Below are 15,000 nucleotides of genomic sequence, written 5' to 3'. Positions count from 1 at the left end.
GGAGCAGGAGAGGCTTCTGGGTCCTGCAACACAAACGGTTCAGGTCACTGTGTTTGTTCACACTCATGTTAGTCCAAACCTGCAAGACTTTCTACAACTGTACACACATTCTGAAGCCGGTGCTGATCCATGAAACTGCAGTCTAGTCCAGACACACTTTACTCCAGGCGTCTGAAGTCAGACGTGCTTCATGTGTTATGCACTGATTATAAAGGTCTTCTGTTCACTGATCAACTGGATCACTGAGTCAGTGAGTTCAACTCAAGAGCCAGTCCAGTTCAATACAAATCACTCAGAGCTGGATCAACTCATTCATTAAAAAAGACTCAGAAGAATCGTTTACTCATGAATCAATCGAACATCACTGCTTTTCTCACGATCGTGCCAAAGAGAGCTAGAGGACAAGATATTCAGTAAATAACATGAATATGGGTCTGATTCTCACACAGAGCATCATGTGACTTCAGAAGAGCTGAAGCATGAGTCTATATGAATACTGGATACGCATATGAACCACTATGATTCTGTTGTGTGAAAGTGAATTTCACTTGACTGACATCAGTAATGAATTGCGGACGCTATATTCAAAAGCTTTAAAAAAAGGATGCAAAACTAAAGCCTCATAAAATACGCCCATGTGACTCGTGCTGCACATCTGAAGTGCTCTGAAGGCATCCGACTCAGAGATCATGTTGTTGGATTTAACTAGCATCTTCCCCACACCTCAGGAGTCTCCTCGTGTTCAGGCTGGTGAGGACACGAGCACATGACCGGTTCTGCATGTCTCAGTGTTCCTCTGATGCTCATGGACCGTACCTTGCTCTGCGGCTGAACGGCTTCTCTCTGCCGGGGGTTCTGATTGACCAGCTGTGAGTTCTGCAGCGGCTGCCGCACGTGATCTGAGTGAAGAAGAGGAAGAGGAGTGATGAAGAACACAGTACAGAGAGTGAAGAAGAGGAGGAAGAGTGATGAAGACCACAGTACAGAGAGTGATGAAAAGGAGGAAGAGTGATGAAGAGGAGGAAGAGTGCTGCACCTGACGCTGCTGTCTGAGTGTTCCTCCGAGACTGGAAGAGCCTGTGAACACATCAGGGAGTGTGTGAGTGGGAGCGCGCGAGTGGGAGCGCGCACACATGACATCAGCTGTCAGCTTGATATAGTCGGATTAAAGTCCCAGTGAACCAGAAGCTGCAGCTGACTTCAGTGCTGTGACGTATTTCCAAGTAAATATCAGTATTGAGTAGAGGGCAGGTTTAACTTTAGCGCACACAAGTGTGAGATCGACTAGATCTGACAGAAACCTGAGGTAGAGTTCTCAACGGGACCCGCGGGTTCGGGTCGAAAATATAATCAAATGACTCGGGTCGGGTCGGACCTCGGGCTTAATCTTTTCCAGTCAGTGAAAAAAAAACTACATTTATTAATCATCGCTGCTGTTCAACGTAAAGAAAGTCTGGCTGCTGCGTGCAAGCGCATCATGGAGAGGGGCGGGGGCAGACCTGACGCCGCTGCGTGCACGCCTTTAGCCTGGAGAAGAAGATGGAGTTGGTGAAAAGTAAACTTGCCTCAGGTGAATTCACCGTCGCTACTACAGCCTATTTATATATTTAAAGTTTATTGTTTCAGTTGTTTGTGTTGTTAAAAGGCGTGAACATTAAAGGTTGATTTGAATTCCCATCTGCTGGTCATGATAATACGTGTATGAGAGAAAAAAAATCCGACGCGGCGTCGGGCCGCGGGCCGGGTTCGGGCAGATAATTCATGTTGATGTGTCGGGTTACATCGGGTCCGGGCTTTAAAAGCCACGGGCCGGGTCGGGTCGGGTTGTTATTTTCAGGCCCGTTGAGAACTCTAACCTGAGGTGTATTTCTACAGGCTGAAAGAGAACAACATGAACCTCTGCAGAAACAGCTGGGTTAGGGGTAAAGCACATCTCTATATACGGCATTGTTATCTATTGTATTGATAACTCATCAATTCAATATTTATCATCGTATATTCTGCATAATTGGATGTTTTTTTAAATAAAAACGACAAGGTTCAGTGCTGGACGATATGATGATATATATAACACTGATATAAGTGATCACATGATTTATACCTATATTGGTCTAACATTTTCAGATTCTGATTAAAGTTTCCCAACACAAGGTATTTTTTCTGTGCATTAACTCGCATGTGTTCATTATTCCCACAGGACGAGTGATGTGCGCTAGATTTTGATTTCATGGCGACTCTAATTGACATTTGTGATTAGCATGAAACCAGTTAGTTTAGATGTTCTCAGGTAAAGCACATTATGTGCAGGTTATCTGAAGAACTATAAAACACCAACTGTAAAATCTCCTGTGAGTGTTATTCCTGTCTGCATGTATACCGCCTCTACGCAGTAATGTTCTTGAGACGTGGATTTTGATTTTAAACCATATTTGAAGCTTCAGCTCCACTCCTCAGTGTTGAACACACATATTTAGTGTTAAATTGTGATAATTAAGATAATTTTGTTACAGTACAGGCAGAATGTCTGAGTCTCAGTCTCTCACCTGTATATAATAATGTAATATGATTGAGTCTCAGTGTCTCTCTCCTGTATATAATAATGTAATATGATTGTCTCTCACCTGTATATAATAATGTAATATGATTGAGTCTCAGTGTCTCACCTGTATATAATAATGTAATATGAGTGTGTCTCACCTGAACTGCTGCAACACACTGTCTTGCGGCTCAGCCTTGCTCTCCAGCGCTCTCTGGTACACCTGCTCCGCCTGGGTCAGCTGCCCTCTCTCCTCACACTGATGAGCCCAGTCCAGGTACAGCGCCGCCGTCTGCGTGCCCACGCCGCGGCCGTGGAGATAGCTGTACACCTCCGTCGGGTCGCTGTAGAAGCTGGCCTGCACAGAGAGAGGTGTGTGTTCATCTCACAGATCTGATCCGGAGTCTGACTGAGAGAGAGCGAGACTGGACCTACACATCTGACGCAGTGTGAGACGTAGCGCGGGTCGTTGTGGTATCGCTCGTCCTGGAGGAAGGTGTGAACGATGCGCTCCAGCACCACAGACAGACCCTTCCTCTCCTCCAGCGACAGCTTGCTCTCCAGGAACTGCACGAACCTGCCGAACCAGCCGTGAGTGACGGACAGATCACTTCATCATTACTATAGTAAACACATTAAAGATGTTCTTACTTATCCCAGGGGTCTAACGGGTCATCGCCAGCATAACTGCGCACGCTCAGCTCAAAGGCCCTGCGGTGATGAAGATCAGTGAACATCAACACACACACATTACTGACAATCACACCAATGATGATGATGAAGAAGATCAGTGAACATCAACACACACACATTAGTGACAATCACACCGATGATGATGAAGATCAGTGAACATCAACTGATAAACATTAGTGACAATCACACCGATGATGATGATGAAGAAGAGCAGTGAACGTCGACACACACATTAATGACAATCACACCGATGATGATGATGAAGAAGATCAGTGAACATCAACACACACACACATTACTGACAATCACACCAATGATGATGATGATGAAGATCAGAGAACATCAACACACACATTAGTGACAATCACACCGATGATGATGAAGATGAAGAGCAGTGAACGTCAACACACACACATTAATGACAATCACACCGATGATGATGATGATGAAGAAGATCAGTGAACATCAACACACACATTAGTGACAATCACACCGATGATGAAGATGAAGATCAGTGAACATCAACACACACACGTGAACATCAACACACACACACATTAGTGACAATCACACCGATGATGATGATGAAGAAGATCAGTGAACATCAACACACACACATTAGTGACAATCACACCGATGATGATGATGATGAAGATCAGTGAACATCAACTGATAAACATTATAGTCCAGTCATTTTAAGCCATAATGGGGGTCAACCTTGAACAAATTGCAACAGAAGCAAACTCAACTGATTCTGTATCCTCAATATGTCCTGAGTAAGGGGAAAAAAGCCTAGAAGAATCCCATTAGGGGGAAGTTTAGAAATGTTTATCAGTGAACATCAACTGATAAACATTAGTTACAGATCACACAAGATGAGGACGTTTCACAAAGCCAGAGCTAGCCTACTGTAATCTCTCGTGTTAATAATATTTTCTCGTGTTATTAACATTCTCTCGTGTTATTAATATTCTCTCGTGTTATTAATCTTCTCTCGTGTTATTAATCTTCTCTCGTGTTAATAATATTTTCTCGTGTTATTAATATTCTCTCGTGTTATTAATCTTCTCTCGTGTTATTAATCTTCTCTCGTGTTATTAATATTCTCGTGTTATTAATCGTCACAGTAAACAGTTGAACACTATGAGAATCAGCCACGGATTCAAAGGCTGTCATGAGTTAGCTTAACTTAGCTCTTAGCTTAGCACGAGTGCAAAATGTGTTAGAAACACGCCAAGCACAGAGACGGGAGACACACAGATGTGTCATATATAGAACAAACATCATGATACTGGAAGAAATCATACGGAGAAAAACAACAACAAACGAACTGAAGGGAACCTGAATCATTATCATGACGCTACTTACTGGAAATAAGAATTAATGTCCATCGTTTCTTCTTGTTGAACACAAAAAGTCCGAGGGAAGATGTTTACGGCTAAACGAGACTCATTTAAAACATATTAATAAAGATATCAATCGCTAATAACTCCGTTAACTAGCACCGCTCTGCTAACTGCATTTTGGCAACAACGAAATGTTTTCAAATTTACCGCTAAGCCAATCATAAGCCTTCATGTCGCTCAATAGCCAATCAGAGTCCGACACCCCAATGCGTCACGTTTACCGCGGTTCTGTGGGCGGGGCTTACATATCCATGAGTTTCCTGTTTCCTGTTAAAGCCACTTCTGAAAAAAATATTAACGCGTGCTTTGCTTTCCGGAGCACAGAAATAAACTGTTTTGAAATGTCCAGGTTCCAGATGAAAGTGCACGACAGACCTCACAGCTTCTGTTTGTGTGGAAGAAATGAGCTGTTATCATAACTCTGTGTGCGTTACTTACAGTAGCTGCATTACTTTCCCTCACAGTTTCACAGTTTACAGCATAGAGTTTACAGAAGCACTTCTGATGAATTTATCACCTCATATGAGGCCAGTATTGCACACATACATGAAGACATGAGTTAAAGCTGATCAATGAATCAGGGCTTTTATTATCCTAATATAGGGGATGAAGGATGGATTATGCATGTGATGATAATGTCCAACATGATCTTTATTTTACTGCAGAGAACGGGAACATACAAAAGAATAAGCATAATATAATACCAACCACAACAACAATAAAGGAGACAACAGCACAAAAGAAAGGGAAGGAGAAATAAAAAATTATGTAATAAATAGTTTTTAGCTTTCGACTCAGCAAAACAGATTTGACCAACAGAAGTTGAGGGTTAAGGAAACTGGCATAAAGTTGGTTTGACCAGAGCCCGTCTTCCTATTAGACATTCTCTGGTTTGACGTTCGACGTTCGATATTCGCATATTTAGGGACCGTCTCAAAATTACATGCGACATTGGTATAAACGTTTCTAACTTCAATAGCATTTGAAGACAATGACTTACAGTCATAAAACCAACTGTACACTGTTCACCCAGGTGTCAGGTATGATGCACACCTTTTAGATTTTTGATATTTATGACAATAAACTGCTAAATCATATGCAAATATTGCTATGTATTTCACTACTGTATGGGGTCATACACAAAATATGACAATATTTAAAGCTCAATATCATTTGAAGACAACGACTTACAGTCAAAAAACCAACTGTACATTGTTCATCTAGGTCTCATGTATGATGCACACCTTTTAGATTTTTGATATAAATGACAATAAACGGTAACACTTTACTTGAAGGGGTGTGCATAAGACTGACATGACAGCTTCATAATCATGGCAGATGTCATAAATATGAAGGAGGTCTTTTGCATGTTTATGACAACTGTCATTAAGTGTTATTCGCTCAATTATGACATTTTTAATGCAAATATGACATTGTTTGAGATGTCTTTGTTATGACAACTTGACATAAACCAATACATCATAACCTGTCAGTGTGTTTGTCATGACAACTTGACACACCAAGACAATATAAATTGTCATAAATATGACATTGCAGATTAATTATCAAACTTAAGAAACCACTTAGCTTTACGGGTTAACATTTCATTAAACTGTCAGGTGGTTGGTTTTGACATTGGCTGTCATGAGGCCATTATAACTATAACCTTTGGGTAGAGCTGTGCACAACTGTAAACAATATTGCAGTACATATTGGAACTGAACATACAACATACATAGTACTGTAATCATTCATGCACATCCAGACGAGCTGAGATTCACCTGAGAGAAATTGTTCAATTTAGGAGACATTTTCAGAAAGAAAAAAAAAAGATTTTTAAAAATGTGTAAAATTTGCTTGACAGATTTTGACAACTAGTTCAACATTTTTGTATGTAATGACTCAAGCAATGAAATGAGGACTATTAGTTTTATATGGAATGACTATTCAGCATTCACAAGTATAGTTCATTTGGACTGACATGACATAAGCAAATGATAATGTTATAAAACAGCAGAGAGTTGTATGAAACCAATTGATGCATGCCCAAAAGCATTTGCAGTTTGTTGGAAGGAATGAGAAACTGCTACTATGATGAGCACAAATGACTAAATGTTGTGGAGGTTGAACTAACTGTTGTGCAAATGTAAATAGTGATGTGAGAAATGCACCAAAGCGACTGAGAAAAACTGTAACTTAAAACATTGATCTATCATCAGATGAAAAGATCAGTGAAACATTTTTGTGCAACTGTAATTTTTCTAAATTGCAATTAAAGATCGAAATTTAGAAATAAATTAAGAACGAAAAATGTGTTCATACTCGTTTGTAATTTATTAAAAAGACACAAGCAAGTGTGGATCTTTAATTTTTAATTTGAAAATAAAACTTGCTTACACTACAGTAACTCAGTGTTTTTATATACAAATATTCCATTTCAGGTCAGAGCTCTGTGGTCTAAGAAAGCATGTGAGATAGTTGTTGCCATCATACAGTCAAACGACAAAAAAAGGTCTTACATCCTCCATCATTCAGAAATGAAAACACTCCAGCCACACAAATGGCTGATGGGGGAGGTAAGAAAAAAAAATTAATATCTTTGGGAAATGCTTTGCAACTGAAAAATAATCTGTGAACAGGATATAGAAATTTAAAGATGACAATGTTATCAATATCAATTAATCACTGAATGAAGCAACTATCCTTTATTTATTTCTCTTTTGATCTTAGACAATCCAATGCTATTTGCATGTGTTAGTGAATAACAGTGACCAGGGACATAGAATGTATGTACTAGATCACTACACAGCAAATGTAATAATTAATGACGAAAGAGAGAAAGTACGGAGGAACATTCTCTCAAAGGTAAACAATCTTTATCTTTTATTTTCTTTAATAATTAAAAAATTAAGACAGTTATAAAACAATGAAATGTATCAATGAAATTTCAGGTGGACTTTTATGACTACGAGGGAATTATAAGTTTCCTGAATGTCGACGAGAATCATTGGATGTTTTTGGTGAATACATTTTATGTTCCTTTTTTAATACATTATGATTAGACATAGTTACTCTATTCTATAGAGAGGATGTTCATAATTCAGATGAATTCACATGAGCCAAATACCAGTGTTGTAAAGTTTTTCTTTCTTCAAAGCAGAGATCAGGAGACAGTCGGGATCACGTTCAACAGAAGTTATTCTTTATTGAGAACTCCTCCGTACGCGGCTGTAGAAACTTCCAACATGATCTGATCTAACATAACTTTACATGTTATCTTATAGGCATTTTAGGAGGAGGGACTTTTGGGGGTGGAGACAAATTCAAACAAAGCATGTAAATGAGTATACAGGTTAAGGTAACCTGCCCCAGACCCCAGCGTGTTTACCAGTATCAATTTAATCAGCATACCTATTCAAATGCTGATACTGGCAACTCTGGTTCCACGGGCCATCCCAGAGCCATTTAAGACAAAGTGTCTTGGAGCTACTGGCTAGAGCCATTAAAGACACATTTAAAACACAATAGAGAAAACAGGGCTGGTAGGAGCTGTTGATACCATTATAACCTAACCTTAAAAGCTAAAATCAGTATTCTTCACTGTGATGTTATGAAAGGAAGCATATCTGAAAACATATTCTTAAATTTTAACCCTTCACCAGCCATCATAATTCAAATATAAACAAACAAAGGCTGTGTCTACACCACACACAAGAGTCTGGATTAGTTGAATGAATGAATGAATGAATAAAGTTTAGTTTCATAGTTTCATGTATGAAATTTAGTTAACTATTTAGTTATCTATTATCTGTTAATTATTTAGTTTAATCTTTTTTTTTATCTTGCACAGTATCTCCACGCAGCATCCAGCCAGGTGTTTGTCATAGACCCAAAGGGACATGATGAACAAGCAAAGTCCATTCATGCAGCCAGTAAATTTCGGTTAGATTTTTGCTTGTTATACACGAAAAATACAAAACTGGTATGCACAGCCCAAACACCCAGATTGGGCTCAGGTGCAGGACATCAAAATAACATAAAAAAAAAAAAAAAAGAAAAAGTGTATTTTTTGTTGTTGTTTTTTTGGGGTAGTGATAATGGAGAATTGAAAAAACAATATAGGGTAGAAGAGTGGGGATTTGATCAGGAAAATACTCTATGATCCAGGACACATCCCCTCACTATAGAACAACATAAACTGATTTGTCACTGATTTGGCACCTTTCTCTACATTTAGACGAGGGATGTCAAACTCAGTTCCTGGAGGGGCACATCCTTAGAGTTTAGCTTCAACCCCAATTAAACACACCTGATCAGCTAATCAAGTCCTTCAGGCTTATTTGAAAACTGTGTGTGTGTGTGTTGAAGCAGGGTTGGAACTAAACTCTGTAGGGCTGTGGCCCTCCAGGAACTGAGTTTGACAACTCGTCCCCTTGGAATTATAAGGTTCTATCTGCGTTCTGAGCAGTTTTGAGATATTGAGCTTCAAAGTTTTTGCATTACATATAGGAAAATGTATATGGGGAACAAGTTTCTTTCAAACATGAAAATAACAGGGACCCTAAATGTATTCTAAATATACAATATCAAAATCCTCTCAAATTTGTAAATGGGGATTTTTGGAATGGGTCAAATGCAGATAGAACCTTCTAATTCTAAAAAAAACACTTTTCGCTTAGAATTATAAGGTTCTATCTGCCAAACCATTAAACACATTATTGCAGAAATTGTTACTTTAATCTTTCTTTTGTTTAGACAAAAAGCAGCTACTGTAATAATACATCTGACTAGGACTTTATTCCACCTAAAGTGGGCCAGGTAAAATGGCTTTCTCTCTAGACATCAGTATGGCTGAAATAACATGCTAACGTTTATTGTTGTAATTAAGACCCCATCAATTAAATTGTTGACTATTTCACCTTTAAGGCTTAATATTGTAAAAATTAAGACATTTTAAGACTTTAAAAACTGCAAGAAAACAGACATGCATCAGCAAATTAATTCATAAAGTTTAATAATCATTGAAAAATGATTCACTGACTATATAATCACAAAAAAGGTCAAATTTTTTCATTTTTTCAAGGTCTCAAAAACTCATTTTTTAAAACACAGAACTATAATACTCTCTGTGACTCATTTTTTAAAACACAGATTATACTCTCTATGACTCATTTTTTTGATAGGTCCTCTTCTGTCCATTCGAAGTGCTGATTGGCTCACGCAGATAGAACCTTATAGAGCCAAGTTAGAGTTCGACTTTGTAGATAGAACCTTTTTGTTTTTTCAATAAAATGTCCCAAAATGTGCACAACTTAAAAAAACATCACATAATGTAAATAAGTTGTCACAGAATAAGAATATGTGAATAACTCAATTTTGACAAAAATGTCAGATAGAACCTTATAATTCCAAGGGGACGAACTGTGGTTTAGACTCGACAAAGTGGTAACAAACACAAAGATTGTTTACATTTGTGTGTATGTGTTAATGATTGTCTTTATTTACATTAGAGAGTTCTTCAAGATGAGACGAATCTGTCTCAATAAAAATGACTGGGTGGACATAAAATGGAATGGAGGACTAATTAGCCATTCCAAACAACGAGACGGGTACAGCTGTGGAGTGTTTGTAATGCAGGTTGGTTTTCCTCAATAAACTGTGAAAACAAATTCTTATAATAAACTAACAGTTTTGGTTACATTTGTGGTGCAAAATGTTGATTTTTACATTTAGTAATTTAGTCACTGTATGAAGACATGAAGATGATCCAAATAGTCTACTGAATATGATTTATGGACTTGTATGTATTTTTTTTGTATGTGTTGCTGATGTGGTGAAACAATCTCCCCTGAAAAAAAAAAAAAAAAACCCTTAACTTATCTTGAATTATGTAGATGGCAAAAGAAGTTGTCGGTGCTTTCCCAAGTATCCCTTGCCATTTTGCAATACACTCAGCCAGGGAGCAAATGAAACATATGCGACTGACGATGGCAGAGGAACTTCTGAAAGGCTCAGGTTTTTTATTTCTTGTACAAAAACGCCTGTCATAAAGTGTAGATTTTTTCTTATCACATTAAACCACACACTTTGCAACACCATACTATTCTTTTTTTACATGAGGAATACAAGATCTGTAAAAATTAAGTAGTAAACATATGGTAATGTATGTTATGCTATTTACAGTATGCACCATTTGTCAACACAGCTAACATATAACTCTTTGTTTTCAGTATTCAAGAGGGGACATTGTTGCTCATGATGTGCTGCCTCTAAACCCCCCAGTGGTGGTGCTGAAACATTTTGGGTGGGTAATGTAGCACTGATTATACAATTTGGTAACACTTTATAATAAGTATACAGTAATAAAGTACATACATATTAACAACAATTTTTGTTATTTATTTATTTATTTATTTATTATTTATAGTCAATTCATAGTTTATACATTGTAGTCTCTACATTGTTAATATTTAATAAGCTATATACAAAATATTAAGTTTTTGATTCATTGTCACTGTAACACAATTATTATTGTTTAATCAGCTCATAGTAAAAAAAAAAATGTGGTAATGAGTAAATTATTCTCACTTTAGATTAGGAACATTAGGAACATTAGAAAATTTAATTGGAATTGAGTGATGAAGTAATTGATTACTGAGCATTATTATAAGGTTATTATTATCTTTTAACAGATTGAATGTCACCGCTGCAAGAGGTGGTTCCATGTGGCATACCTTTCTATGTCACCAAAGGAGTTCAAGAGAGTTCAGAAGGTTGAGTGGAAGTGCTGCCTATGCAAATAGTTGTGGATTGGTCACTGGTATTTGTACAGTTCCCTACAAGTACCAAAAAAGAGTCAAAGGCCAAGAAAGAGTCTTGTTGGCTGCCGACGGAAATAAAATGAATACAAATAAAAATGTTTGATATATAAAGATATTTTGTATCATCATTTTTTAATTGCACTTTAAATATTGTCATATTTTGTGTATGACCCCATACAGTAGTGAAATACATAGCAATATTTGCATATGATTTAACAGTTTATTGTCATAAATATCAAAAATCTAAAAGGTGTGCATCATACCTGACACCTGGGTGAACAGTGTACAGTTGGTTTTATGACTGTAAGTCATTGTCTTCAAATGCTATTGAAGTTAGAAACGTTTATACCAATGTCGCATGTAATTTTGAGACGGTCCCTAAATATGCGAATATCGAACGTCCAACGTCAAACCAACTTCATGGCAGTGTTTAGGAAAGGATGCAGTAATGGGGAGGAGAAGCCTATGAGATGAGTTTACTAGTTTACTAGCGAACACTTAGCATTGTAATAATATACATGCATGTTCTGTAAAGCTGCTCTGACACTATATGTATTTTGAATAGCGCTGTACAAATAAATATGAATATTTGCATAGATATACAAACTGACCCAGCAATGCCAGTGAAATGCCCACTCATACAATAACCTCCCCGGATTAAACCATAAGTTGTTGTTTTGACGCTGTTCGACTCGCTTCATCTGCACCAAACACAAGACAGATGTCATCCACATTGTACGAACAAATGTTCCCAACCTTTCTGCTAAGAAATTAGGCTTTTATCGCATCTCTCGTAATCAGACTATTCAGGCAAACTTTTAATGTTCTGTGTAAGAAGACAGCAGAGCACACGCGGGCCAGTTCTGCTCAGATCCAGCCGGAGACGCGCATGAAAGAAGATGCAGAATTCAGTCCAACACGTAGGCTATACTAACTTTTGAATAAAAGGCAGACATAAACTTAAAACATCTTATTATATTTATCCCATAATTGTTGCAAATGATATAAAAACCAAGGCCAGAAAATATGAAGAACATAAATGTATTAATAAAATTGCAGATGCATCAACTATTTTACAGCATGAGTTGAAAAACATTAATTAAAAAGAAATGAATGAAACTGCAATTATGTGAGATTTGATGACTGTGTGCATGTGGACCTTAGAAAGAGGATTTACAAGTGTGTGTGTGTGTGTGTGTGTGTGTGTGTGTGTGTGTGTGTGTGTGTGTGTGTGTGTGTGTGTGTGTGTGCAGGGCCGTTTCTAGCCTTTTTGGCACCCTAGGCAAGATTCCTATTGAACCTTAAAAATTAAGAGCTTCAACCCATGAACTGTGCACACTGAACAAAGAAAAACCATTGACTTGTACCTGGACACTAAAGAGGGCTCAAACATATTATTAGTTATGATATAGAGTCTCAGTCTACATTACATTATCACTGGCTAATTTTAGTGTCTTTGTTTATCCCAAGGTTTTCCCGCAGCCTGCCGGATCCAGGCCGTTTCCAGATCTGATGAAGGACCTTCGCCTGGACCCGGTGTCAACGCAGTGCTGAAGTGCCAACTAGTGCCAGCTAGTCTCTCCCTATGGAGGATCCCTTTCCCACTCTACAGATAAAGCGTCGTCGGGAAAACTCAATTTGCGTATCTACCCCGAATTGATAAAATAAAATAAAATTCTGAATCAAAACTATAAGGAAACACCAGTAATTTGTTTAGGCTTGGTTTGTAGGGAATTCCAAACCTGCACACATATATTCAAACGCACATAACTATAGAACCCGTTCTTAATGCGCATCTGAACGCCATCAGCGTTTCTCACAGGTTTGCGTTTAAAGTCTGTGTAGAGAGAATGGTGTCGTCTTGGCGGCCCTAATTTAAAAACAAATGATCGTTGCGACGGAAGCGAATCAATCAAAACTAACTTTAGCTGGAAAATAACTTTATTAAAGAACCGCTATAAAGCCAAAACAATCTTACGTTAAATTATACATTTATCTCTGTAAAGCTGCTTTGAGACAATCTACATTGTTAAAAGCGCTATATAAATGAAAATGACTTGACTTGACTTGACTGGTGTTTATGATTTATATAAGTATTCCTATGACGTAAAATCCATATAGCAAATAATATGTACTGTAAAATTATATTTTAAAAGAATATTTCAAAAGTATATTTTACATTACACTCATAGTATAGGGAAATTACAATACTTTTGTCCTAATTTCTTCACTTGCAACTTTGCAAGAAATAAACCCTTGAGCTTTTATTTTGGAGAAAAACACCAGATCACCATGCTGATCGCATGAGCAAAGTGCGCACTTTTCTTTAAATCACGCAGCACAAACAGAATGCCTATATAGGCTACTTAATTAAACTCTTGTGCTGTTTTATAAAGGCGCAAAGCCATATCACGATTTCGATTTTAGTTCATTGACAAAATATAATGCTAGAGACCTTTATGTTAGGCTATAAATTTTATATCTCATGAAAAGGGAGAAGAGCGAGTTCGGCGAAAGGCGGATTCGAACTCGGGTCGAACGCACCCAAAGCTACTTTCAAGCACCTCACGCCTTACGACCTATGCCACTGTAGATATTTAGTGGTGGGTGTATTTTTGAAAAGACAGGCACTTAGAGCAAATATACGCTCCATTATCGGAAATGTAAAAAAGAAGGATTTTTCTTCCACTCGCTTGGGCGAGAAAAAAATGTCTTGGTGTGGTGGGGGCTCTCACTGGCGCCCCCCAGCTGACCGCCTAGTTTGCCTATGCCTAGAAACGGCCCTGTATATGTGTGTGTGTGTGTGTGTGTTTACTGACAGAGACACTGAGGAATCATCATCAAGTCTAAATCCAGCATAGAGTGGTTCAGTGAAGGTGGTGTTGAATGTGTGTAAGTGTGTGAGTGTGTGTGTGTCAGAGACGCTGTAGAAGGACAGAGTGCCGGCCGACACGTCCACATACACTCCTGCTCTCTTACAGGATGAAGAGACGACACGAATATCAGTGACTTTATTACTGTGACGGACAGTGAATCTGTTATCAGAGCACCACAGACTCCAGGATTTATCATTGTATCCAAACTCACAGTCTTTACTCCATCCTTTCCTGCTGATTCCTTTATATGTCACTGATATTTCAGCTTTATCTCCACTCCATTCAGCCTCCCAGTAACAGCGTCCAGTCAGACTCTCTCCACACACAACCTGAAGAACATCATCAAATCTCTCTGGATGATCAGGATACGGCTGATCCTCAGACACACACTTCACTGTCCTGTTCTCCTCAGACAGAATGAGACGAGTGTGTGCTGTGTTTGGATCCAGTGTGAGATCACAGGCATCTGAACACAAGAAGAGAAACATTTCACTAAATGAGACAAATCAACAATAAATCACTGAATGATTGTGTGTGTAGACCTACATTTGTGTAATCCTGCTGTCATTCTGAACTCTCCACAATGATCCACACTATAAAACACAAACATGATTCATATTCAATTTCTAAAAGAAACACAAGAAAGAAACACACACACACACACACAC

The 15,000-nt window shown here is 38.1% G+C and overlaps 3 protein-coding genes across 4 annotated transcripts in view; 1 reads left to right on the top strand and 2 right to left on the bottom strand.

Annotated features, from left to right (window-relative positions):
- bub1 (BUB1 mitotic checkpoint serine/threonine kinase) overlaps positions 1-4,795 on the bottom strand; it is a 29,549-nt gene extending 24,754 nt beyond the window's left edge. Inside the window, exons 1-7 of one of the 2 annotated variants that reach the window (XM_084432144.1) lie at positions 4,598-4,795; positions 3,188-3,247; positions 2,972-3,113; positions 2,698-2,894; positions 1,037-1,077; positions 817-899; positions 1-23 (exon numbers count right to left, since the gene is read on the bottom strand). The exon at positions 1-23 is cut by the window's left edge and continues 15 nt beyond it. In XM_084432144.1, coding sequence (XP_084288270.1) covers positions 1-23; positions 817-899; positions 1,037-1,077; positions 2,698-2,894; positions 2,972-3,113; positions 3,188-3,247; positions 4,598-4,620 — 569 coding nt within the window. In that variant the 5' untranslated portion in view covers positions 4,621-4,795. The remainder of the gene's footprint in view (positions 24-816; positions 900-1,036; positions 1,078-2,697; positions 2,895-2,971; positions 3,114-3,187; positions 3,248-4,597) is intronic. The other variant, XM_084432145.1, reaches the window with a different exon arrangement.
- The window catches only part of LOC311304780 (uncharacterized protein), a gene marked incomplete at its 5' end in the record, with an annotated part of 578,336 nt that overhangs the window by 332,926 nt on the left and 230,410 nt on the right, over positions 1-15,000 (top strand). The gene's annotated exons all lie outside the window — the stretch shown is intronic.
- The window catches only part of LOC311305536 (stonustoxin subunit beta-like), a gene marked incomplete at its 3' end in the record, with an annotated part of 2,854 nt that continues 7 nt past the window's right edge, over positions 12,154-15,000 (bottom strand). Inside the window, exons 1-3 of the mRNA XM_084433308.1 lie at positions 14,879-15,000; positions 14,276-14,798; positions 12,154-12,157 (exon numbers count right to left, since the gene is read on the bottom strand). The exon at positions 14,879-15,000 is cut by the window's right edge and continues 7 nt beyond it. Coding sequence (XP_084289434.1) covers positions 12,154-12,157; positions 14,276-14,798; positions 14,879-14,942 — 591 coding nt within the window. The 5' untranslated portion in view covers positions 14,943-15,000. The remainder of the gene's footprint in view (positions 12,158-14,275; positions 14,799-14,878) is intronic.

The sequence above is a fragment of the Rutilus rutilus genome, assembly GCF_951802725.1.
Source record: "Rutilus rutilus genome assembly, chromosome: 15".
Lineage (NCBI taxonomy): Eukaryota > Metazoa > Chordata > Actinopteri > Cypriniformes > Leuciscidae > Rutilus > Rutilus rutilus.
The sequence above is the reverse complement of the archived record's forward strand: the minus strand, read 5'-3'. Positions and strand labels throughout refer to the sequence as shown.